Here is a 27,421-nt window from a genome sequence, read left to right as displayed (position 1 = left end):
CTGGAGTGGTAACCAGCTCACCCAACCAGAAGTGCAGGTCCCATTCCATTTCCTCTTTTCTTCCCTTTCTCTCCTTTGTCCTACCTGGTTGCACAGAAATCTTTTCTTGTCCTTTTTTATGTTGAAAGGACTCTGCTAATGTTCAGCAGAATCTCTGCATGAATAATTTCACTTGTAGATGTATTTTTGATGTACTTGTGGAGAGAGGCAAACCCTAGGTCCTCGTATTCTACTCTCTTGACCCTCCTTCTTCATTCTTTTCTACAGCTGAGTCATATTCTGTTGTGTGTGTGTGCCCGTTCATCTATATCCATTCATCATTTAATGGAAACTTGGGTTGCTTCCATGTCTTGGCTACTGTAAATAATACTGCAATTTATATAGAGGTGCATATATCTTTTTTGATTAGTGTTTTTGTTTTCTTCCAGTAAATACCCAGAAGCACAATTGCTGAATCGTGTGTGTGCATGTGTACTGAGTCTTGTGCGATTCTTTGCAACCCCATGGACTGTAGCCAGCCAGGCTCCTCTGTCCATGGAATTTCAGGCAAGAATATTGGAGTGGGTTGCTCAATTATATGATAGTTCAAAGTTTTTGAGGAAACTTCATACTGGAAAACTGTCTTCTATTAAAGGCTCATGTGATTAGGTCAAGCCAATTGGATAATCTTACTTTTGTAGAGCCAACCATATAATATACCCTAATCATAGGGATAAAACCAACCTATTCAAACTTGGAAGGATTATTCAGGGCATGTATATCATAGAGATGGGAGATATTGGAGACTATCTTTGAATTCTCCTTATTTATATGTTTTTATTTATTAAAAAAAGGTAAATAGTATATACAGACAAAAATCATGACAAGTAAAAGCTAATAAAACAGACAAACAAAAATACAAGAAAACAAACAAAAACCCCAAAGCAACATGGATTAACCTATAGAATGTCATATTAAGTGAAATAAGTCAGACAGAGAATGAGAAATATTGTATGACATCTGTTATATGTGGAATCTAAAATGAAATGATGCTAATGAACTTACCTACAAAACAGAAATAAACCCCTTATCAGATATATTGTTTGCAATGTCTTCTCCCATTGAGTAGGTTGCCTTTTCCTTTTGTTGGTGGTTTCCTTTCCTGTGCAAAAGCTTTATAGTTTGATGTAGTCTGATTTATTTATCTTTTTGTTTCCCTTGCCTGTGGAGACATATTCAAAAAGATTTCTAAGACCAATGCAAAAGTGTACTGCCTGTTTATTCTAGAAGTTTAATGGTTTTAAGTCTTACCACTAAATCTTTAATCAAGTTTGAGTTTGTTTTTGAATATGCCATAAGAAGATGGTCCAAGTTCATTATTTTGCATGAAGCCATCCAATTTTCCAAACATCATTTATTGAAAAGACTGTTTTCTTTCCCAAATATATATTCTTGATTTCTCTGTCATAGATTGGTTTGGTATATGAGCATGGGTGTATTTCTGGACTCTGTCTTTTTTTCTATTGATTTTTGTATCTGTTTTCATTCCTGTACCATACTGTTTTGTTTACTGTAGCTTTTTATCATAATTTCAATTCAGGAAGCTTGATACCTTGAGCTTGGTTCTTTCTCAAGACTGCTTTGGCTAATTGGCATCTTTTGTGGTTACACACTATATTTAGAATTAGTTGTTCTAGTTTTTTGAAAAATGTTATTGCTACTTAATAAGGATTACATTGAGTCTATAGACTGCTTAGTGTAGTATGGCATTTTAATGATAGTGATTCTTCCAGTGCATGAACATAGTATATCTTTCCATTTGTTTGCAGTTGTCTCCAGTTTCCTCCATGTCTTATAGTTTTCAGAGTATAGGAGGTCTTTCACCTCCTTTGATAAATTTATTCCTAGGACTTTTACTATTTTAGATGAAATTGTGAGTAGGAATTTCTTCATTTCTCTTTCTGATAATTTGTTATTAGTTTATAGAAATGCAACAGATCTCTGTGTATTCATTTTGTATCCTGCAGCTTTACTGAATACATTTATGAGTTCTAAGAGTTTTTTAGTGAAGTCTTTTGGGTTTTCTATATATAGTATCATGCCGTCAGCAAATAATGATGTTTTTACTTCTTTCTTTCAGGTTGGATGTTTTTCATTTCTTTTTCTTGCTTAATTGCTGTGGTTAAGATTTCCAGTACTATTTTGAATAAAGTAGCAAAAGTTGTTATTTTTCTCCTGTTCCTGATCTTAGAAGAAAAGTTTTCAGATTTTAACCATTTGATATTATGTGAGCTGTAGGTTTGTCATATATGGCCTTTATTATGAAGTATGTTCCCTCTGTACTCACTTTGTTGAGAATTTTTGTGTTAAATTGATAGTGAATTTTGTCAACATCAAAACCAAAATTTTTCCTAAAAAAATTTATTTTGTATTGGAGCATAGTTGAGTAACAATACTGTATCAGTTTCAGGTGTGCCCAAACTGTTATTTCTGTATCCATTGAAATGATCCTATGATTTTTACTTTTATTTTTATTAATATGGTATACCACACTGATTTATGAAATTCAAAATGTTCTTTCATCCCTGAAATGAATCCCAGTTAATTATGGTATATGATCCCTCTAATGTAATGTTGAATGCATTTTGCAATATTTTGTAGAAGATTTTGATATCTGTTTTCATCAGATATTCTGGACTGTAATTTGTGTGTGTGTGTGTGTGTGCGTGTGTGCATGTGTGATTATCTGACTTTGCTATCAGTGTAATGCTGGGCTCATAAAATAAGTTGAGATGTGTTCCTTGCTCTTTAATTTTCAGGGATAATTTTAGAAGGATAGGTATTAACTCTAAATATTTGGTACAATGGTGAATCCTATGAAACCTTAGACTTGTGCTAAAGTTTTGTCTATTTTCTTTATCTTTTCAAGAAACCAACTCTTAGTTTCATTTATTTTTTCCTATATTCAAATCTGTATTTCATTTATTTCCACTCTGATCTTTATTACTTTATTCCTTCTGCTAACTTTGGGCTTTGTTTGTTCTTATTGTTCCACTTCCTTTAAATGGTATGTTAGGTTGTTTATTTCATATTTTCTTGCTTGTATAAGTATGAACTACCCTTTTAGAACTCCTTTTGCTGCATCTTATAGATTTTGTACAGTTATGTTTCCATTTTCAGTAGTCTCAAGGAATTTTTTAAAATTTCCTCTTCAATTTTTTTCATTGATCCATTTGTTCTTTAGTAGCATGTTGTTTATTCTCCATGTGTTTGTGCTTTTTACAGTTTTCTTCTTGTATTATATTTCTAGTTTCATATCCTTGTGTATGGTAGAGATTCTTGATATGATTTCAGTTTTCTTAAATTATTGAAGTTTATTTTGTGGCATCCTATGATCTATCCTGAAGAATGTTCCTGTACACTTGAAAAGAATGTGCAATCTGTTGTTTCTGGATAGAATGTTCTATATATATCTATTAAGTCCATTTGTGATTTACTGCGTTGCCTAAAGCTATTGTTTTCTTATTGATTTTCTGTCTAGATGATGTAAGTGTGATATTAAAGTCCCCTACTATTACTGTGTTACTGCTGATTTATCTTATTTTATCTAGTATTTTGTATACATTTAGGTGCTCTAATGTTGGATGCATAAAAGTTTACAAATGTTAAATCCTTTTGTTGTGTTGATCTCTTTATCATTATGTTACCATTCTTTGTCATTTGTTATAGTCTTTGTTTTAAAGTTTGCTTTGTCTGATATAAATGTTGCCACCCCAGATTCTTTTTTTTTTAATTTGCATGGCATATTTTCTTTTCCATCCCTTTGCTTTTAGTCTACATATACCTTTAGACCTTCAGTCAGTCTTCTGTATGCAGCATGTAGATGGGTTGTGTTTTTTATTCATTCAGCTCTCCTATATCTTTTGATATAGAATGTTTAGTATATTTATATTAAAATAATTATTGATAGATATGCGCTTATTGCCATTTGGTTAATTATTTCTGGGTTTATTTGGTCTTCTCTATTCCTGTGTTCTTCTCTTGGATTCTTCCTTTGAAGTCTGATGGATTTCTTTAGTGTTTTTTTTAGAATTTCTGTCTCATTATTTTTTGTGTACCTTTTGTAGGTTTTGGGGTTATAGTTGATATGAGGTTTATATATATATCAACCTGTATATAGCTGTCTTTCTGGAGGTATTAGTAATTGCCTTCCATTCTTCCCCAGTAACATATTGGACACCTTCTGACCCGGGGGGCTCATATTCCAGGGTCATTTCTTTTTGCTTTTCATACTGTTCTTGGGGTTCTGCTGCTAAATCACTTCAGTCGTGTCCGACTCTGTGTGACCCCATAGACTGAAGCCCACCAGGCTCCCCCGTCCCTGGGATTCTTCAGGCAAGAACACTGGAGTGGGTTGCCATTTCCTTCTCCAATGCATGAAAGTGAAAATTGAAAGTGAAGTCACTCAGTCGTGTTCAACCCTCAGCGACCCCATGGACTGCAGCTTTCCAGGCTCCTCCATCCATGGGATTTTCCAGGCAGGAGTACTGGAGTGGGGTGCCATTGCCTTCTCCGTCATGGGATTCTAGCAGCAAGATTACTGGAGTGATTTGCATTTCCTCCTCGAGTGGACCATGTTTTGTCAGAACTCTTCACTATGACCCATGTGTCTTGGGTGACCCTGCTTTGCATAGTTCATAGCTTCACTGAGTTATACAATTCCCTTTGCCACAAGGCTCTGATCCATGAATGAGGCCAAAGCAGAAACGATGCTCACTTATGAATGTGTCTGGTGGTGAAAGTAAAGTCTGATGCTATAAAGAACAAGATTGCATAGGACCTGGAATATTAGGTTCACAAATAAAGGTAAATTGGACATGGTCAAGTAAGAGATGGCAAGAGTGAACATCAACATCTTAGAAATCAGTGAACTAAAATGCACAGTAATAGGCAACTTTAATTCAGATGACCATTATACCTACTACTGTGAGCAAGAATCCTTTAAAAGAAATGGAATAACCCTCATAGTCAACAAGAGAGTCTGAAATGCAGTAATTGGGTGCAATCTCAAAAATGACAGAATGATCTCAGTTCATTTCCAAGGCAACCATTCAACATCACAGTAATCCAAGTCTTGCTCGAGCTACCGAGGCCAAAGAAACTGAAGTTGATCAGTTCTAAGACAAAATACAAGACCTTCTAAAACTAACACCAAAAAAGATGTTATTTTCATCATAGGGGACTAGAATGCAGAAGTAGGAAGTCAAGAAATACCTGGAGTAACAGGCCGGTTTGGCCCTGGAGTATGAAATGAAGCAGGGCAAAGGCTAACAGAGTTTTCCCAAGAAAACATACTGCTCATAGCAAACACCCTTTTCCAACAACACAAGAGGTGACTCTACACATAGACATCACCAGATTGTCAATACTGAATTCAGTTTGACTATATTCTTTGAAGCTTAAGATTAAGAAACAGTACACAGTCAACAAAAGCAAGACCTGGAGTTGACTGTAGATCAGATCATCAACTCCTTATTGCAAAATTCAAGCTTAAATTGAAGAAAGTAAGGAAAACCCCTTGATCATTGAGGTATAACCTAAATCAAATCCCTTATGATTATACAGTGGAGGTGACAAATAGATTCAAGGAATTAGATCGGATAGACAGATTGCCTAAAGAACTATGGAGAGAGTTTCATAACATTGTACAGGAAGCAGTGACTAAAATTACCACAAACCAAGGAAATGCAAAAGGCAAAGTCGTCTGAGGAGGCTTTACAAATAGCTGAGGAAAGAAGAGAAGTGAAAGGCAAGGGAGAAAAGGAAATATATACCCAACTGAATGAAGAGTTCCAGAGAATAGCAAGGGGAGATTAAGAAGACTCTCTTAAATGAACAATGCAAATGAGTAGAGGAAAATAATATAATGGGAAATACTAGAGACCTCTTCAAGAAAATTGAGGTGATCAAGGGAATATATCATGCAAGAATGGGCATAATAAAGGAGAGAAACAGTAAGGACCTAACAGAAGCAGGAGAGATTAAGAAGAGGTGGCAAGAATACACAGATAATCTATACAAAATGTCTTTATGACTCAAATAACCACGATATTGTGGTCATTCATCTAGATCCAGACATGATGTGGTGTGAAGTCAAGTGGACCTTAGGAAGCATTAGTATGAACAAAGCTAGTGGAAGTGATAGAATTCCAGCTGAACTATTTGATTTGAAAAAAATAAAATCCTAAAAGATGATGCTGTGAAAATGGTACACTCAATATGCCAGCAAATTTGGAAAACTCAGAGGTGGCCACAGGACTGGAAAAGGTCAGTTTTCATTCCAATCCCAAAGTAAGGCAATTTCAAAGAATGTTCACACTATTGTACAGTATTGCTCATTTAACATACTAGTAAGGTTATGCTTAAAATGCTTCAAGCTAGGCTTCACTAGTACCTGAACTGAGAACTTCCAGAGATACAAGTTGGGTCTAGAAAAGGCAGAAGAACCAGAGGCCAATTTGTCACCATTCCTTGGATCATAGAGAAAGCAAGGGAATTCCAGAAAAATATCTACTTCATTGACTATGCTAAAGCCTTTGACTGTGTGGTTCTCAACAAACTGTAGAAATTCTTAAAGAGATGGGAATACCAGACCACCTTTACCTGTCTCCTGAAAAACCTATATGTGTCAGGAAGCAACAGTTAGAACCTTACATGGAAAAGCTGACTGGCTCCAAATTGGGAATGGAATATATCAAGGCTGTATATTGATTCCCTGTTTATATAATTTGTATGCAGAGTACATCATGTGAAATATCATGTTTGATGAATCACAAACTGGTATCAAGGTTGCTGGGAGAAATAGCAACAACCTCAGATATGCAGATGATACCATGCTAATGGCAGAAAGTGAAGAGGAACTAAAGAGCTTCTTCATGAGGGTGAAAGAGGAGAGTGAAAAAACTTGCTTAAAACTCAACATTCAGGAAACTAAGATCTTGGCATATGGGCCCATCAATTCATGGCAATTAGAATGGGAAAAAGTGGAAGCAGTGACAGATTTAATTTTCTTGGGCTCCAAAATCACTGCAGATGGTGACTGCAGCCATGAAATTAAAAGACACTTGCTCCTTGGAAGGAAAGCTATGACAAACCTAGATAATGTATTAAGAAACAGAGACATCACTTAGCCTACAATGGTCTGTATAGTCAAAACTATGGTTTTTCAAGCAATCATATACAGATGTGAGAGTTGGACCATAAATAAGGCTGAAGGCCAAAGAATTGATGCTTTTAAACTGTGCTGGAGAAGACTCTTGAGAATCCCCTGGACTATTAGGTCAAACAAGTAAGTCCTAAAGGAAATCAACGCTGAATATTCATTGGAAGGAATGATGCTGAAGCTCCAATACTTTGGCCATCTTATGTGAAGAGTTGACTCTTTGGAAAAGACCCTGATTCTGGGAAAGACTGAAGGCAAAAGGAGGAGAGGGCGACAGAGAATGATATGGTTAGATAGCATCTCTGAATCAATAGACATGAATTTGAGCAAACTCTGGGAGACAGTGAAGGTAGTCCATGTGATAACAAAGTATCGGCCACAGCTTAGAGACTGAACAGCAAACAACAACATATATCTGTCTATTACAGTGAAAGTTTGAAGGCATTCTCAAAGCACTACACTTTTATTCCCTCACCTCACATTTTATATTTTTGATGTCACATTTTGCCTCTTTTTATTTTATGTATCCCTTAACAAATTAGTATAGTTATAGTTGGTTATTCTACTTTTGTCTTTTAGCCTTCATTGCTTTTTAAGTGGCTAATACACTGCCTTTTCTATATTTGCCTTTACCATTAAGATTTTTTCTTTAATAGATTTTATTTCTATTTATGAGCTTTTCTTTTCCACTTGAAGAAGATCCGTTAATATTTCTTGTAAGATTGATTTAGTGGTAATGAAGCTTTTGTGTTAGTAAATGGATTTTCTTACTGTATAGTCTAGGTGCTCTTTATTTTTACTTCTTTGTTTTCATTTTATGTTGGAATATAATTGATTAACAATGTTGTGTTTCAGATGTAGAGCAAAGTGATTCAGTTATATGTATGCATGTATCTATTCTTTTTCAAATTATTTTAAGTTATTACAGAATATTGAGCAGATATATAACAGTTCCCAGTGCTATACAGTAGGTTTTTGTTGTTTATTTTAAATACAACAGTGTGTACATTGTCAGTACCAGACTCCCAATCTATCCCTCCCCAATCCTTTTCCTCTGGTAACTATAAGTTTGTTCTCTAAGTGTGTGTGTCTGCTCTTTAAACTGCTGGGTTTAGGTGAGTCTTTGCTTATGCCCCTCAGCAATATCCCTTACCATGCAAATTGCTACTTCAGAGGTGTGGTTCATGGATATCATGTTTCCATCTTTACTACCTATTTCTATCTGGTCCTTTTATGTGCAGTAACTATCCAATCACCCCTCAAAAATTGCTCTATAAAAATAAAATGAAGTCCAGTTTTAAAATTGCTCTCTATATAGGTGTAGATTTGGTGTATCCATGGGAGGAGGTGAGATCAGGGTCTTCTAATGTCACCATCTTGGACCCTTCACCTCCCAATATTATAATTTAATATGTATTTGTTGATCCAGCTGTGATGGCTCAATATGCTCCAGCACAAATGAGTTCTGCTTGCCATAACTCTTTTCTCCTCTGAAACCTTCCTAGCCAAGAAGTCTCTTAGAGATGATTTAGTCCTACTCTTCTCCATCCTCCATTTTATGGATAGGTCACTAAAGGCCTAGAGAGGTATAGACTCATAGATAAGTCCAACAAGTCACCCTAGAGCTGGTCCTGGCATTCAGTTTAAGAGGGCTCTGGTTGAAGGTTCTGGCTCTATGAATACCTGAATATTTTAGTTTATCCTTTTTCTACTTGGCTGAAAATTTCTCAAAGAAGGAAGCTAACCCATTCTTCTTCTTCTGCCTGCCTCTACAGCTATGGGTGAACCAGGAGGATGGGGTAGAGGAAGGGCCCAGTGACGTTCAGAATGGGCACCTGGACCCCAACTCAGACTGCCTCTGTCTGGGCCGGCCACTCCAAAACCGGGACCAGATGCGGGCCAACGTCATCAATGAGATCATGAGCACCGAGCGTCATTACATCAAGCACCTAAAGGACATTTGTGAGGTAGGCCCAACTCTGATGGTCCATGTGAGGGCCCTTAGGATAAGATAGAGAACACTTCCATGAAGAAATGACAACCTTCCTGGGCTATACCTGTGACAGTCCCAAGGTGTTAGAAAAAGTAGCTGGACTGATCTAGACTCTGTTCAGTGGATGAAACTGCTCCCTTGGGATTACTCTCCCTCTGTTTACTTCTCCCCTTTTTGCTATCTATCTGTTTGTCTAACTTTCATATGCATATTCATATTCTCTCTCCCCCCCTCCCTCCCTTCCTCTGTCCCCTCGCTGGAATCTCTATCTGTATCCTCTTGGCTTCTGATCCAGTTGTTGGCACCCCATGTAAGGGCCTGACTTCATTATAGCACACAAACATTTCGGTAAGCCAGTAGTTTACAAACTTGAAAGTACACCAAGGTTCCTGTGCAAGCTTGTTAAACATGTCAGAGTTCTTATTTCTTGTTTTTTAAATTGGGGTGTAGTTGCCTCACAATGTTGTGTTAGTTTCTGCTGTATAACAAAGGGAACCAGCCACATGTATACATATATCCACATGTATACATATATCTCCTTCCTCTTGGAACTCTCTCCCAACCTCCCCTCATCCTTCCCATCTAGATCACCTCAGAGCACTGAGCTGAGCTCCCTGTAATGTATAGCAGTTTCTCACTAGCTATCTCTTTTACACATGATAATGTATTGGATTGGGCAAAAAGTTCATTTGAGTTTTTCTGTAAGGTATTAGGGGAAAACCTGAATGTACTCTTTGGCCAGTCTAATATGTATGCCAATCCCAATCTTCCATTTTATCCCACCCCTCTCCCTGCCCCGCTGCATGTCCACATGTCCTTTCTCTACATCTGTGTCTCTATTCCTGCCCTGCAAATAGGTTCATCTGTGCCATTTTTCTAGATTCCACATATATACAATGATATACCATATTTGTTTTATTCTTTCTGCCTTACTTCACTCTGTATGACAGACTCTAGGTTCATCCATGTCTCTACAAGAGATCCAACTTCATTCCTTTTTGACTGACTAATAGTCCATTGTATATATACACCACATCTTCTTTTCCATCCATCTGCCTTTGGACATTTAGGTTGCTTCCATGTCCTGGCTATTGTAAACAGTGCTACAATGAAGAATGGGGTGAATGTCTTTTTGAACTGTGGTTTCCTTATGGTATATGCCCAGTATGGAATTGCTGGGTCATATGGTGGTTCTGGGGCTTCCCTGGTAGCTCAGCTGATAAAGAATCTGCCTGCAATGCAGGAGACCCCAATTTGATTTCTAGGTTGGGTAATTCCCCTGGAGAAAGGATAGGCTACCCACTCCAGTATTCTTGGGCTTCCCTGGAGGCTCAGATGGTAAAGAAACCTCTTGCAATATGGAAGACCTGGGTGTGATCCCTGGTTTGGGAAGATCCCCTGGAGGAGGGCATGGCAATCCACTCTAGTATTCTTGCCTGGAGAATCCCCATGGACAGAGGAGCCTGGCAGGCTACAGTCTATGGGGTCATAAAGAGTCAGACATTACTGGGTGACTAATCACAGCACAGCACTGTGGTCCTGTTTTTATTTTTTAAGAAACCTCCATACTGTTCCTCTTAGTGACTGTAAAATCTTTTGCACAACAAAGAAATCCATAAACAAGATGAAAAGACAACCCTCAGTGTGGGAGAAAATATTTGCAAATAAAGCAACTGTCAAGGGAGTAACCTCCAAAGTACACAAATAGCTCATGCAGCTCAATAACAAAAAAACAACACAATCAAAAAATGGGTAGAAGACCTAAATAGGCATTTCTCTAAAGAAGATATGCAGATAGCCAAGAAGCACATGAAAAGATGCTCAATATTACTAATTATTAGAGATGCAAATCAAAACCACAATGATGTATTACCTTACACTGGTAGAATGGACATCATCAAAAAACCTACAAACGATAAATGCTGGAGAGAATATAGAGAAAAGGGAACCCTCTTGCATTGTTTGTGGGAACGTAAAGCCCTTGTTTCTGTAGTGCTGCATAGTAGAACTTTTTGCAGTGATGAACAAGTTGTATATCTGTACTCCCTATTACAGTAGCCACTGGTCAACCATTTGTGGCTGCTGAGCATTTGAGATGTGGCTAGTATGACTGAGAAATGGAATTGTAAATTTTATTTCATTTTAATTTAAATATCCACATGTAACTAATACCAACAACAACTGCATGTGAAGATATTAAGGCCAAGGACTTTGGGCCTTAACTTTCTTCACCTAAACTCCTTTTCTCACCCCGTCCAGGAAGGTTGAAGTTTATCTTCTTCCACTTCCTCAAAGCAATAATGTAGGATAGAAACAACAAGGGCTCTGTAGACATGGAGTGCTGGCTTTCACGTCTTAACTTAGTCACTAATTAACTTGTGGCCTTGAAGGTGCCCTTTACTCCTATAACCTTTGATTTTATGATTTCTCCAGTGAGTTTCATTTTCAGTTCAGTTCAGTTCACTCAGTCATGTCCAACTATTTGCAACCCCATGGATGCCAGGCTTTCTTGTCAGTCACCAACTCCTGGAGCTTGCTCAAACTCGTATTCATTGAGTCAGTGGTGCCATCCAACCATCTCATCGTGTCTTGTCCCCTTCTCTTCCTGCCTTCAATATTTCCCAGCATCAGGGTCTTTTCCAATGAGTCAGTTCTTCACATCAAGTGGCCAAAGTATTGGGGCTTCAGCAGGCATTAAAGAGAATGAAATAATGCCATTTGCAGCAACATGGATGGATCTATTTATTGTCATACTGAATGAAGTCAGACAGAGAAGGACAGCTATCATATGACATCATGATATTGTGGAGGCATGGGTCGACAGTGGCCTGACACAGGGCCAGGGGCACTGAATACAACAGTACTGGCATAAGCCCTTTTGAAGGAGGTTACCATTACACCATTCGATATCACAGTAATCCAAGTCTATGACCCAACCAGTAATGCTGAAGAAGCTGAAGTTGAACGGTTCTATGAAGACCTCCAAGACCTTTTAGAACTAACACCCAAAAAAGATGTCCTTTTCATTATAGGGGACTGGAATGCAAAAGTAGGAAGTCAAGAAACACCTGGAGTAACAGGCAAATTTGGCCTTGGAATACGGAATGAAGCTGGGCAAAGACTAAGAGAGTTTTGCCAAGAAAATGCACTGGTCATAAAAAACACCCTCTTCCAACAACACAAGAGAAGACTCTATACATGGACATCACCAGATGGTCAACACCGAAATCAGATTGATTATATTCTTTGCAGCCAAAGATGGAAAAGCTCTATACAGTCAGCAAAAACAACACCGGGAGCTGACTGTGGCTCAGATCATGAACTCCTTATTGCCAAATTCAGACTTGAATTGAAGAAAGTAGGGAAAACCACTAGACCATTCAGGTATGACCTAAATCAAATCCCTTATGATTATACAGTGGAAGTGAGAATAGATTTAAGGGCCTAGATCTGATAGATAGAGTGCCTGATGAACTGTGGAATGAGGTTCGTGACATTGTACAGGAGACAGGGATCAAGACCATCCCCATGGAAAAGAAATGCAAAAAAGCAAAATAGCTATCTGGGGAGGCCTTACAAATAGCTGTGAAAAGAAGAGAAGTGAAAAGCAAAGGAGAAAAGGAAAGATAGAAGCATTTGAATGCAGAGTTCCAAAGAATAGCAAGAAGAGATAAGAAAGCCTTCTTCAGCAATCAATGCAAAGAAATAGAGGAAAACAACAGAATGGGAAAGACTAGGGATCTCTTCAAGAAAATCAGAGATACCAAAGGAACATTTCATGCAAAGACGGGCTCGATAAAGGACAGAAATGGTATGGACATAACAGAAGTAGAAGATATTAAGAAGAGGTGGAAAGAATACACAGAAGAACTGTACAAAAAAGATCTTCATGACCCAGATAATCACGATGGTGTGATCACTCACCTAGAGCCAGAGATCCTGGAATGTGAAGTCAAGTGGGCTTTAGAAAGCATCACTACGAAGAAAGCTAGTGGAGGTGATAGAATTCCAGTTGAGCTATTCCAAATCCTGAAAGATGATGCTGTGAAAGTGCTGCACTCAATATGCCAGCAAATTTGGAAAACTCAGCAGTGGCCACAGGACTGGAAAAGATCAGTTTTCATTCCAATCCCAAGGAAAGGCAATGCCAAAAAATGCTCAAACTACCGCACAATTGCACTCATCTCACACGTAGTAAAGTAATGCTTAAAATTTTCCAAGCCAGGCTTCAGCAATACCTGAACCATGAAGTTCCTGATGCTCAAGCTGGTTTTAGAAAAGGCAGAGGAACCAGAGATCAAATTGCCAACATCTGCTGGATCATGGAAAAAGCAAGAGAGTTCCAGAAAAACATCTATTTCTGCTTTATTGACTATGCCAAAACCTTTGACTTTGTGGATCACAATAAACTATGGAAAATTCTGAAAGAGATGGGAATACCAGACCACCTGATCTGCCTCTTGAGAAATCTGTATGCAGGTCAGGAAGCAACACTTAGAACTGGACATGGAAGAACAGACTGGTTCCAAATAGGAAAAGGACTTCGTCAAGGCTGTACATTGTCACCCTGCTTATTTAACTTATATGCAGAGTATATCATGAGAAAAGCTGGACTGGAAGAAACACAAGCTGGAATCAAGATTGCCGGGAGAAATATCAATAACCTTAGATATGCAGATGACACCACCCTTATGGCAGAAAGTGAAGAGGTACTCAAAAGCCTCTTGATGAAAGTGAAAGTGGAGAGTGAAAAAGTTGGCTTAAAGCTCAACATTCAGAAAATGAAGATCATGGCATCTGGTCCCATCACTTCATGGGAAATAGATGCGGAAACAGTGGAAACAGTGTCAGACTTTATTTTGGGGGGCTCCAAAATCACTGCAGATGGTGATTGCAGCCATGAAATTAAATACACTTACTCCTTGGAAGGAAAGTTATGAACAACCTAGGTAGCATATTCAAAAGCAGAGACATTAGTTTGCCAACAAAGTTTCGTCTAGTCAAGGCTATGGTTTTTCCTGTGGTCGTGTATGGATGTGAGAGTTGGACTGTGAAGAAGGCTGAGCGCCGAAGAATTGATGCTTTTGAACTGTGGTGTTGGATAAGATTCTTGAGAGTCCCTTGGACTGCAAGGAGGTCCAACCAGTCCATTCTGAAGGAGATCAGCCCTGGGATTTCTTCGGAAGGAATGATGCTAAAGCTGAAACTCCAGTACTTTGACCACCTCATGCGAAGAGTTGACTCATTGGAAAAGACTCTTATGCAGGGAGGGATTGGGGGCTGGAGGAGAAGGGGACGACAGAGGATGAGATGGCTGGATGGCATCACTGACTTGATGGATGTGAGTCTGAGTGAACTCCGGGAGTTGGTGATGGACAGGGAGGCCTGGCGTGCTGCGATTCATGGGGTCTCAGAGTCGGACATGACTGAGCGACTTATCTGATCTGACCATTACACCTAACATAGGTTTGCTTCAGGGAATGCAGCCCCCATACTTAAAGTGAAAACTGGATTAAAGATTTATTGAGCACAACCCCGCACATCAGACAAAACCTAGATTCCCCAGAGCCAGTCTCTCCCATCAAAGAGCTTCCACAACCTCTTAGTCCTATCTGTCAGAGGTCAGACAGGATGAAAATGACAGTCACAGAAAACTAAACAAACTGATCACATGGATCATGGCCTTGTCTAATTCAGTGAAAATATGAGGCATGCTGTGTAGGGCCACCCAAGGTGGACGGGTCATGGTGGATATTTCTGTGAAAACATATTCCCCTGGAGGAGGGAATGACAAACCACTTTAGTATTCTTGTCTTGACAACCCATGAACAGTATGAAAAGGCAAAATTTTATGATACTGAAAGATAAACTCTCCAGGTCGATAGATGCCCAATATGCTACTGGAGAAGAGTGGAGAAATAGCTCTAGAAAGAGTAAAGAATGAACCAAAGTTAAAACAATGCACAATTGTGCATGTGACTGCTAATGGAAGTAAAGTCTGATGTTGTAAAGAACAAAAATGCATAGGAACCAGCAATCAAGGTAAATTTAAAGTGGTCAAACAGGAGACAGCAAGAGTGAACATAGACATTTTAGGAATCAGTGAACAAAAATGAACAGGAATGGGAAAATTTAATTCAGATGACCATTATATCTACTATCCTGGGCAAGAATCCCTTAGAAGAAATGGAGTAGCCCTCATAGTCAACAAAAGAGTCCAAAATGCAGTACTTGGGTGTGATCTGAAAAAAGACAGAATGAACTCTGTCCCCTTCCAAGGCAGACCATTCAATATCACAGTAATCCAAGTCTATGCCCAACCACTAATGCTGAAGAAGTTGAAGTTGAATGGTTCTATGATGACCTACAAGACCTTCTAGAACTAACACCACAAAAAGGATGTCCTTTTCATCATAAGGGACTTGAATGCAAAAGTAGGAAGTCAAGAGATACCCAGAGTAACAGGCAAGTGTGGCCTTAGAGAACAAAATGAAACAGGGCAAAGGCTAACAGAGTTTTGCCAAGAGAATGCACTGATCATAGCAAACACCCTCTTCCAACAACACAAGAGAGCACTCTATGTATAGGCATCACCAAACGGTCACTACTGTAATCAGATTGATTACATTCTTTTTAGCCGTGGTTGGAGAAACTCTATACAGTCAGCAAAAAGACCAGGAGGTGACTGTAGTTCAGATCATGAACTCCTCATTGCAAAATTCAGGTTTATATTGAAGAAAGTAGGGAAAACCACTAAGTATGACCTAAATCAAATCCCTTATGATTATACAGTTGAAGTAACGACTAGATTCAAGGGATTAGATCTGACAGACAGAGTGCCTGAAGAAGTATGGATGGAAGTTCATGACATCGTACAGAAGGCAGTGATCAAAACTATCCCCAAGAGAAAGAAATGCACAAAGGCAAAATTGTTGTCTGAGGGGGCCTTACAAATGGCTGAGAAAAGAATAGAAGCGAAATGCAAAGGAGAAAAGGAAGGATATATCCATCTGAATGCAGAGTTCCAAAGAATAGCAAGGAGAGATAAGAAAGCCTTCTTAAGTGATCAACGCAAAGAAACAGAGGAAAACACTAGAATGGAAAGACTAGAGATCTCTTCAAGAAAACTAGAGACACCAAGGGAACATTTCATGCAAAGATGGGCACGATAAAGGACAGAAACGGTATGGACCTAACAGAAACAGAAGATATTAAGAAGAGGTGGCAAGAATACACAAAAGAACTATAGAAAAAAGATTTAATTAACCAGATAACCACAATGGTGTGATTACTCACCTAGAGCCAGACATCCTGGAGTGTGAAGTCAAGTGGGCCTTAGCAAGCATCACTACAAACAAAGCTAGTGGAGGTGATAGAATTCCAGCTGAGCTATTTCAAATTCTGAAAGATTATGCCGTTAAAGTGCTGCATTCAATGTACCAACAAATTTGGAGAACTCAGCAGTGGCCACAGGACTGGAAGACGTCAGTTTTCATTCCAATCCCAAAGAAAGGAAATGCCAAAGAATGTTCAAACTATCATACAATTGCACTCATCTCACATGCTAGCAAAGTAATGCTCAAAATTCCCCAAGCTATGCTTCAACAGTAGGTGAACTGAGAACTTTCAGATGTTCAAGCTGGATTTAGAAAAGGCAGAGGAACCAGAGATCAAATTGTCAACATCTGTTGGATCGTCAAAAAAGCAAGAGAGTTCCAGAAAAATATCTACTTCTGCTTTATTGACTACACCAAAGCCTTTAACTGTGTGGATCACAACAATCTGTAGAAAATTCTTAAAGAAATGGAAATACCAAACCACTTTACCTGCCTCCTAAGAAATCTCTATGCAGGTCAAGAAGCAACAGTTAGATCAGGACATGGAACAATGGACTGGTTCCAAATTGGGAAAGGAGTATGTCAAGGCTGTATATTGTCACCCTGGTTATTTAACTTATATGCAGAGTACATCATGCGAACTGCTAGGCTGGATGAAGCACAAGCTGGAATCCAGATTGCTGGGGGATATATCAATAACCTCAGATATGCAGATGATACCACCCTTATGGCAGAAAGTGAAGAGGATCTAAAGAGCCTCTTGATGAAAGTGAAAGAGGAGAGTGAAAAAGCTGGCTTCATTTTACCAAACTCTTAAGTTCATTGAGGAAATTAAGTAAATCTAATATTATAAGTATTTGGGGAAATGTGGTTTTTCTTTCCTTCTTTCCCTTTTCTTCTGTTTGCCTATCCATCCATGCCTCTCTTTTATCTTTTTCTCTTCCTCCTGTCTTCTTACAAATGGTTAATTTTTTTTTAATTACCCTCTAGAATGTGTTAGTTAAATTGGGCATCAAACCACTGATATTCATTCAGCAAAAATTTAGTGGAGCTCTGCTCTTTGCCAGGCCTTGGACATATCTCCTACCCTCAAATTGTTCTGCCCTTGACCAACAGCATATGAATCACCTTGAGTTTTTAAGAAATTCAGAATCTTTAACTCTATTCCAGACATGAGTTCAAATCTGCATTTTAACTAGGTTAACATTTGACTTACAATACATATTAAAGTGTGTGGAGCACTGCTATAAAATGATAATTATCTTAAACTATTTACAATAGCCTGGATATGGAAGTTGCCTAAATGTCCATCATCAAGAGGAATGGATTAATAATTTTGTGGTACATATATACAATGGAATATTAATAAGCCATAAAAAATAACAAAATAATGCTATTTGTACCAACATGAATGGATCTAGGGATTGTCATACTGAGTGATGTAAGTTAAAGAGAAAGACAAATATATGATATTGCTTATATGTGGAATTCTAAAAAAGGCCATAAATGAACTTATCTATAGAACAGACAGTTACAGACATAGAAAAGAAACTTATGGTTTTTGAGCGGTAAGGAGGGGAGGGATAAATTAGAAGACTGGGACTGACCTCTGCACACTACTATATATAAAATAGGTAACTAATTAGGACCTACTGTATAGCATAGGGAACTGTACCCAATATTCTGGAATGGCCTATATAGGTGAAAGTGAAAGTGAAGTAAAGTGAAGTCACTCAGTCGTGTCTGACTCTTTGCGATCCCGTGGACTGTAGCCTACTAGGCTCCTCTGTCTGTGGGATTTTCAAGGCTAGAATGCTGGAGTGGGTTGCCATTTCCTTCTCCAGGGCATCTTCCCTACCCAGGGATCGAACCCACGTCTCCTGCATCGTAGGCAGACACTTTACCATCTGAGCCACCAGGGAAATGTTCGGCCTACATAGGAAAAGAATCCAAAAAAAGAGTCAGTATATGTTTACATATAATAGTCACCTTGCTGTATACCTGAGAATAGCACAACACTGTAAATCAAATATACCCCAATACAAATTTTTTAAAATGATAGCTGTCTTATAAGCTCTAATACAAGTTAGTACATTCTGTTCTTTACTAAGCAGCCAAGGGATAATATATCTAAGTCAGTTTATATCACTTCTCTGCTCAAAACCACTATGAGGTACCATTTCACACCAGTCAGAATCGCTGTGATCCAAAAATCTACAAGCAATAAATGCTGGAGAGGGTGTGGAGCAAAGGGAACCCTCTTACACTGCTGGTGGGAATGCAAACTAGTACAGCCACTATGGAGAACAGTGTGGAGATTCCTTAAAAAACTGGAAATAGAACTGCCTTATGATCCAGCAATCCCACTGCTGGGCATACACACTGAGGAAACCAGAAAGGAAAGAGACACATGTAACCCAAATGTTCATCGCAGCGCTGTTTATAATAGCCAGGACATGGAAGCAACCTAGATGTCCATCAGCAGATGAATGGATAAGAAAGCAGTGGTACATATACACAATGGAGTATTACTCAGCCATTAAAAAGAATACATTTGAATCAGTTCTAATGAGGTGGATGAAACTGGAGCCTATTATACAGAGTGAAGTAAGCCAGAAAGAAAAACACCAATACAGTACACTAACGCATATATATGGAATTTAGAAAGATGGTAACAATAACCCTGTGTACAAGATAGCAAAAGAGACACTGATGTATAGAACAGTCTTATGGACTCTGTGGAAGAGGGAGAGGGTGGGAAGATTTGGGAGAATGGCATTGAAACATGTATAATATCATGTATGAAACGAGTCGCCAGTCCAGGTTTGATGCACAATACTGGATGCTTGGGGCTAGTGCACTGGGATGACCCAGAGGGATGGTATGGGGAGGGAGGAGGGATGAGGGTTCAGGATGGGGAACACATGTATACCTGTGGCAGATTCATTTTGATATTTGGCAAAACTAATACAATTTGTAAAGTTTTAAAATAAAATAAAATTTAAAAAAATAATAATAACTGGAAAAAAAAAAAACTTTCCAGTGGCACACCTTTCCCTCCTGAATAGAAGACAAAGACAAAGTTCTCATTATTACTTACAAACCTGTGTGATCAACATTTCCTTACTTCTGTGACTTCATCTCTTGCTCCTTTCCCATGTGCTCTCACTATTTTAGCCACAATGGCCTACTGTTGTTCCTTAAAAAGGCCTGATATGCTCCCCACTCATAGCCTTTCCACTGGCTTTCCCTTCTGCCTAAAATAGTCCTACCTCAGTTCAGTTCAGTGCAGCCGCTCAGTCATGTCCGACTCTTCACAACCCCATAGACTGCAGCGCTCCAATCTTCCCTGTCCATCACAACTCCTGGAGCTTGCTCTGACTCGTCCATTGAGTTGGTGATGCCATTCAACTGTCTCATCCTCTGTCGTCCCATTCTCCTCCTGCCTTCAATGTTTCCCAGTATCAGGGTCTTTTCCAATGAGTCAGTTCTCATCAGGTGGCCATAGTATTGGAACTTCAGCTTCAGCATCAGTCCTTCCAATGAATATTCAGGACTGATTTCCTTTAGGATTGACTGGTTGGATCTGCTTGCAGTCCAAGGGACTCTCAAGAGTCTTCTCCAATACCACAGTTCAAAAGCATCAATTCTTTGGCACTCAGCTTTCTTTATGGTCCAACTCCCACATCCATACATGACTACTGGAAAAAGCATAGCTTTGACTAGATGGAACTTTGTCGGCAAAGTAATGTCTGCTTTTTAATATGCTCTCTATGTTTGTCATAGCTTTTCTTCCAAGGAGCAAGCGTCTTTTAATTTCATGGCTGCACACACCATCTGCAGTGATTTTGGAGCCCAAGAAAATAAAGTTGTTTCTCCATCTATTTCTCATTCTCCCCTACTATAAAGTAAATTGCATGAGGGACAGTTTTCTTCATTTATTTACTGATGCATACTCAGCACCTGGCACAGTAGTTGGCAGATGGTAGATGCTCAATAAGTATTTTTGAAAGTCAGATTTAATTACAAGTGCACATGTGTATGTACGCTTTGGCAAAGTACATTCACATCTTGACATTTCATTTTCATACAGGAAATAGGTTATTATTGTCATAACTATTTTTGAGGTCAGTAGACTGAATCTTTAAGAAACAAAATTACTTTCCTAGAGTTCTCAAATACTGGCCCAGTATAAATCTGTTAAGTCTTAGATGGATTTTATTCTCAACTTTCAAATATCTTGGCCTCTTTTCCCAAATTTCTTGGGCATGGGCTCAGGACAGCAATGCAAGAATTTATCTTTCCAAAAGATGGAGTGTCATTCCCTGCTTTGAGAAATTTCCCAGTCCAACTAACCTAACAAAGTTTTTTTTGGTGATATTTTAGTTCCATATCTCTTAATTATTCTTGGTGCTGAAGCTAATGGTTTAAATGGGAAATATCTCTTTGCCCCTGCAACCACAGATGTCAAAGGAACATTTAGCTAGAACAAAAGAAGGGTAGAGAAACCTGTGTCCAGCTGGGTCAGAAAAACAATATTTTAGCTCAGGGTTGTGTCACCTCTAAACCAAAAGCTATGAGGAACAATATGATTTATAAGAAAGAATACCAAAACCAGAATTGGGATTCCTAAGTTTACGTCCCACCTTAGTCACTAACTGACTGAGGAACCTCAGGTGAATCTTTTCCATCCTGGAACTTGTTCCCTAATTCTAAAATTAGCAGATTGGAAGAGTTGCTCTTTAAGTGCTGTCTGGATAGTACTTTCTCTGATTCTGTGAAATCTAGGTATGCTCTCACTAAAGAACACTGTGATAGTAATCCATGTTACTTCTGCCTTTTCTGCCATTTTCTCACTGATACCAATGGAGGCATGTCTTACTCATGCACAAATGTGTTAGCATGGTATCTACTCTTTCTGTAGGTTAAGGGAGATCTATAAATATTGTATTCAGTGTAGAAAAAAGTCACTATCAGAAAATAATCATTTTTTTGTATTTATTTATTCATTTATTAATTACTCCTGGAAGCAGAAAGTGCCTCACCATTTAAGTTACACTACAACCTAGATAGCATATTGAAAAGCAGAGACATTACTTTGCCAACAAAGGTCTGTCTATTCAAGGCTATGGTTTTTCCAGTAGTCATGTATGGATGTGAGGGTTGGACTGTGAAGAAAGCTTAGCGCCGAAGAATTGATGCTTTTGAACTGTGGTGTTAGAGAAGACTTTTGAGAGTCCCTTGGACTGCAAGGAGATCCAACCAGTCCATTCTAAAGGAGATTAGTCCTGAGTGTTCTTTGGAAGGAAGGATGCTAAAGCTGAAACTCCAGTACTTTGGCCACCTCATGTGAAGAGTTGACTCATTGGAAAAGACTCTGATGCTGGGAGGGATTGGGGGCAGGAGGAGAAGGGGACGACAGAGGATGAGATGGCTGGATGGCATCACTGACTCGATGGACGTGAGTCTGAGTGAACTCTGGGAGTTGGTGATGGACAGGGAAGGCTGGCGTGCTGCGATTCATGGGGTCACAAAGAGTCGGACACGAGTGAGAGACTGAACTGAACTGAACTGAACGCTCATTTTACAAATGTGGAAGTAGGAAATAGAGTTATTTTTATCAAAGTTATTCAGTGAGGCCAGTAAAAGAAAGTATATTTTTTAATGAGTTCTCTGAAAAGATGACATTCTTCTTTCTAAATTCAAACAGTGATATAAAAGAGAATTGGCTTAGTTCTAGGCCATCTTGACCAATGGCTTATGGTATTTACTCTTGTTTCAGAAATCATATTGTGATCAGGGAAACTGAGACACAGGTCAAACAAAGTTAAATACTCTCTGAGTAAGACAATCTCAGTCATTTGATACCTGTGAAATAAATTCTGTCCTCAAATGCCTCTAGAAAAGCTAGACTAGTTGTCCTTTGCCATTTGTATTAGTGTCTCATACACCATCAAGGAATTCTTCCTAGACCTGACAGAGTTTCTCATACTATAGCTTCAAGACATTTACATTTGATATGTTTAAGCCTGGAGTTTTCAAACTTCCTGACTTTTTCTTTCTGTTATTTGCCTATCCTGATTTATTCCCAATTGTCTTTATATCTTGGTGTATATGTAGAAAATAACACATTGTAATAAACAATAATATTTGTATAGCATACTAAACTAAAAAGATAAGGCAGCTCCTTGGCCTTTAGTGACCAGCCCAGGGTTTTCTGGATGCTCTAGGCCCTACCTATCCATACCACCTGGACACTCGAGGCCCTTTACCTATCCTCTGCCCATTTTCCTGTAGTTTCTCTCTTTTTTTTTTTTTTTTTTTTTGCTGATTTATAGGAGTTCCTGGTATATTCCAGATATTAATCCCTTGGCAGTTTTCCAAATTGCAAATCTTCTTCCTGTCATCCTCTTATTTTTTAATGGTTTCATTTAATCTGAAAAAAAAAGACTTCATGGACAAAAAAGTGAAAGAAGAAAAGCTCTAGAGATACAGCTGTGAACAGGGCAACCATGGTTATCATTCCCTAATAATATTGAAATTATTTTCAAGACATATATCAAGTCTCTTTTCAGGCTTCCAGGCAAAACAATATATGATATCTATAGCGAGTCAGAGTTGAATGAGGCCCTGTAAATCTTTTCTGATATATACATTTTATAGATAGAGTCACCGAGGTCCAGGTTTGCACAGCCCTTTCCCTAAAGGTTTTTTAAAACCATAGTTGATTCAGAGGTTCTTTGATTAATCTTATTTCCCACAAGTCTTTGGAATCTTCTCTGGAGGTCATGATTTTGATTTGTATCTCATATAAGGCACTGATTCTAGCTCACTGTATTAGATTTAGACTTTTAGATCAACCCTGAGGGTTTAGAAACAGTAAAATTAATAGTCAACCTTCTTTGCCTATTACCATGGCAATAGCAGGGCTAATTCATGCTGATTGTGATTGATTTGATAACTCCCACAGTACTGCCTTCACATTCATGCTCACTTTACTCCTAAGAAAGGTGAGGCTCTCAGAAACTACTTTTGTTCAGTTAGTTCACACCTGCTGCCACATCACCTTATTTTCTCTTACCATTCAGATGGAGCTAGAAGGTGTTCAAAGCATGCTTGACAGTAAGATCCATAGACCCCTTCTGCTCCCTTTGCCCTGTGACAAGCCTTCAGAGGTCCTCTGCAACTTCTGTTCTCTAGGACAAACAACCCTGGCATTCCACCATTATTCATGGTGTTGTTTTCAGGCCCCCCTCTGCCCTGTCTATTTCCTTCTGGCTCTGTATCCTTTTTTTCATGTTTCTCTGAAAACAGGGCTCAGAACTGAATGATGCTCCCCTGAAGTAGTGTGATTGCCTTTCTATTACTTCTCTCATTTCACCTTCTCAGTCTGTTTTCCCTTTATCCCTAAATTAAAATGGCATTAGGTTTCTTTTTTTTGAAAGTCATATTCCACTACCAACTCATCTTAAACTTATACGTCCTTAAAAATGAATAGATGAGAAGAAACAAAGATTGACTGACCCCTAATCAAAGTGCTGTTCATTGTTTTTGTGGAAAATTTGATAAAAGTCACTAAGTCAGCCAAAGAAGGTAGTGAAAAATAAAATCAAGACTCCAGAGAACTAGTCAACTCTCCTGGCCTTTGTCCCCTCAGAAGCCTAGGCAGTTGGGTGAAATAGGGCTAAGGATGACATTTAAGGGTTCTCTGGCTACTCCCATATCCTTATGTCCCTTTTTTAATTTCCTTCATAAGGACATGTGTGTGCCAAGTCGCTTCAGTCATGTCCGACTCTTTGTGACCCTATGGACCATAGCCCATCAAGCTCCTCTGTCCATGGGATTCTCCAGGCAAGAATACTGGAGTGGGTTGCCATGCCCTCCTCCAGGGGATCTTCCCAACTCAGGGATCGAACCCATGTTTCTTATGTCCCCTGCGCTGATAGACAGGTTCTTTACCTCTAGAGTCACCTGGGAAGCCCAATAAGAGCAGTTTCTATCTATTATTTTGGCAAGTCATGTGTCTTAAACACTAGGGCTGGAGAATTTAAGAAGACATTGGATTCTCCTCCTTTGCTTGATAATATTGTGTTCAAGGCAATCTTCTTGAGGCTGTATTTTCTTTGTATTCTCTGGCAAAGACTTTTTTCTTATTTTTAATCATAAAGACACAGTGACACCATTTTGTATTCTACTTCTTAACTTTATACCATAAACACATCTCCATGTTACAAGATAGCCTTTCTGACTTTAATGGCTGTGTGATATTCCATTAAGCTAAATGCACCATAATATATTTATTTATAATCTAGCATTAGCTTTAAAGAAAAACAGTTGACAGTACAGTCTAGGGCCCTACCATCCTATGGGTAGTTACATTTCTCCTAATATATAACCTTATATTCCCTTGTTACAGCACATTCCCTTTCTATATAATGTAATATAAAAAAAATGGTATCCTTGACAAAGATAATGAATAGCATATTGGGGGAGTTAGGAAGCCATTCTGACATCTCTGTCTCTTTTTTTTTCAGACCCCACTTTTTCCTTTTTCCCCCATTTCTGTTGTATTCCATACTCATGTTAAGATATAGCATCCTTGCTGCACTTTTAAGGATTTGATGGTAATTTGTCAGTTCCCTGAGATGTTGCAAATGGGAGCAGTAAACAAAACTATTAAGTATTTCATGAGCTGGCTTATCAGGGGATGAATGAGCTGTCCAGGCTGACTTCTTCTGTTTCCTGTCACTCACTAGTACTTACTACCAACTCAGAAGTGACATGCTAATGTAACATTGTTACCATTTTTTTCCAGTTATACTCACAAGCCAACTTTAGGGTGAAAAAGTGGGAGCAGAGGTGAGTCGGTCTTTGCCCCTTGCCTAATGTCAAGATGGAAAAGTTCCTGCCAGATGATATGCTCACTGATTTTCTTGCTCTACTGTAGCTAAGACACTTCCAAAGGTGTTAAGAGTGAAAAAGAGAGAGTAGGGAGAGAAGGGAGGAAAATAGAGATAAGGAAACTAGGAGTTACATATTAGGCAGAGAGGAACCTTCAGGAATTTATTACCTGTCTTCCTATTAGTGAAAGAAAGTTTTTGAGGGAAGCAGAATTTCGGAATCCACTTTAGTAAAGAGAGTGAAGCTAAAAGGATATTCTGGGAGTAGAAAGTGTCTTCCTCTTGGTCAGGAATTGTATATAAATGAATGTAGGACATCTTGAGCATAGTAGTCAGGGAGGGCATAAGCCATTAATTAAATAAATGTCAACACAGGCACAAACTATTAATTTGCAAATTGTTAAAAGACACTCATTAATGGCTGAATTGGAGGGTAAGAAGATAAAAGAGAAGTGAGATTTTGGTAGGAGTTGGTAAAGGGCATTGAAACCAGGGATGAGAATCTTCCTGGAGTAGCCTAGATGCCTTCATTGCAAACTGTGTTAGAGGAGACAAAATGGAGTTAGATAGGGCCAGAAGTGATAAGTCATTCACCATAATGCTCCTCATTAGGGGTTCAACGGATGTTATAAAAATCACATTTAGCTTTTAGATAAAAGCAAGTGGGCATAATTCATTCTCACCGGGCTTTTTACATGCTAATGATTTCTAATGAAGACCATTACTATTAGTTAAAAATGTACACTGGGAGGTTCAGAATGGAAAACTGTGTTTGTTTGTTTGTTTGTTTCCTTTGCCCTGACTTACAATGTGTTCTGAGTCTGATTGTGTTATCTCAGTTCTCTTATCAGACTAAGAATTTCTTTCATTGATTCGTTTTTCATCAGTGGCTAGCTGTATTAACTCATCCATTTATTCACAAATGTGTCCTAAACACTTACCCTGTTGAAAACACCATGCCTGGGCACCTGTGGGCTTGCTCACTAAGCTCATCCAAACAACCTCTCCTGACCAGCTACTCAGATGACTACAACATTCACTTTAAGAATGGTTTGGTTTTGTCTGTTCCTTTTTGGGAAGTTTTCCTACCAGAGCCTTTGGACTGGTCCTACAAGAAATAGACCATTAGAGTTGTGAATCAATTCAGCTAACCCAATAGCTACTAAAGCGAGTGAAATTATTTGTGCTTAACCAGATTCTAAGAAAGAGTCCTTTCACTTTTGGGGGTCCTTGTCATAGAGAATTGTGGACAAAGCTCTATGCTCTGGAATCTTTGCACTCTGGAGACCTTTCCTTAAGATCCAGCTTTCCTAATTATTCACTTATCGAGTGACTTCTTTCTTTAAACCCAATTTTCTTGTATGAAAAATAGAAATAATTATACCCTGTTTACATCATGGAACTGAAATAAGGCTCCCAAATGCTTAAGTGGTAAAACCCTCAAGGAATGAAGGGCATCCTCATCCTGGACTTTTACTTTGTCTGCAGGGCTACCTGAAGCAATGCCGGAAGAGAAGGGACATGTTCAGTGATGAGCAACTGAAGGTGATCTTTGGGAACATTGAAGACATCTACAGGTTTCAGATGGGCTTTGTAAGAGACCTGGAGAAACAGTACAACAATGATGACCCCCATCTCAGCGAGATAGGACCCTGCTTCCTGGAGCACGTAAGCATCTTCCCCTTTGGGGAGGGTTTTGAGAGACGTTTGGAATCCATGCAAGGAGTCTCTGAGCTATCTGGTCTGCTCAGCTGCTTTGTCCCACAGTAGTGGATGGATTCCTCTCTGACCTTGATGTTCACCCCCTTGCTACAGCATGAGAACTTGGAAAGATATGATGACTTGACCAAGGACTCTCTTTCTTTACTGTTCCCCTCTCTTTTTCTCCTCTTCCAGATAGTTACCAGTAGGATTTTTCTTCAACTTCTCTTTTTCGTTCCTATTGGGCTCAGTTCCCATGGGACCCAACATTTTGGGAGGGACTCTGAAC

At 38.8% G+C, this 27,421-nt stretch overlaps 2 protein-coding genes across 20 annotated transcripts in view; both read left to right on the top strand.

Annotated features, from left to right (window-relative positions):
• Positions 1–27,421, top strand: part of ARHGEF9 (Cdc42 guanine nucleotide exchange factor 9) — a 555,038-nt gene that overhangs the window by 440,036 nt on the left and 87,581 nt on the right. For all 19 annotated transcript variants that reach the window (XM_086390082.1, XM_086390069.1, XM_086390074.1 and 16 more), the window contains 2 exons: positions 8,977–9,168; positions 26,920–27,099. In XM_086390082.1, coding sequence (XP_086246208.1) covers positions 8,977–9,168; positions 26,920–27,099 — 372 coding nt within the window. The remainder of the gene's footprint in view (positions 1–8,976; positions 9,169–26,919; positions 27,100–27,421) is intronic.
• Positions 1–27,421, top strand: part of LOC147340255 (uncharacterized) — a 129,974-nt gene that overhangs the window by 77,020 nt on the left and 25,533 nt on the right. Inside the window, exons 3-4 of the mRNA XM_086390094.1 lie at positions 8,977–9,168; positions 26,920–27,099. The gene's annotated coding sequence lies outside the window, so the exon portion shown is untranslated. The remainder of the gene's footprint in view (positions 1–8,976; positions 9,169–26,919; positions 27,100–27,421) is intronic.

Source organism: Bos grunniens, chromosome X (genome assembly GCF_055505025.1).
Source record: "Bos grunniens cultivar Pamir isolate PY7600 chromosome X, Bosgru_T2T1.0, whole genome shotgun sequence".
Classification (NCBI taxonomy): Eukaryota; Metazoa; Chordata; class Mammalia; order Artiodactyla; family Bovidae; genus Bos; species Bos grunniens.
This window is presented reverse-complemented; position numbering and strand designations above follow the sequence as displayed.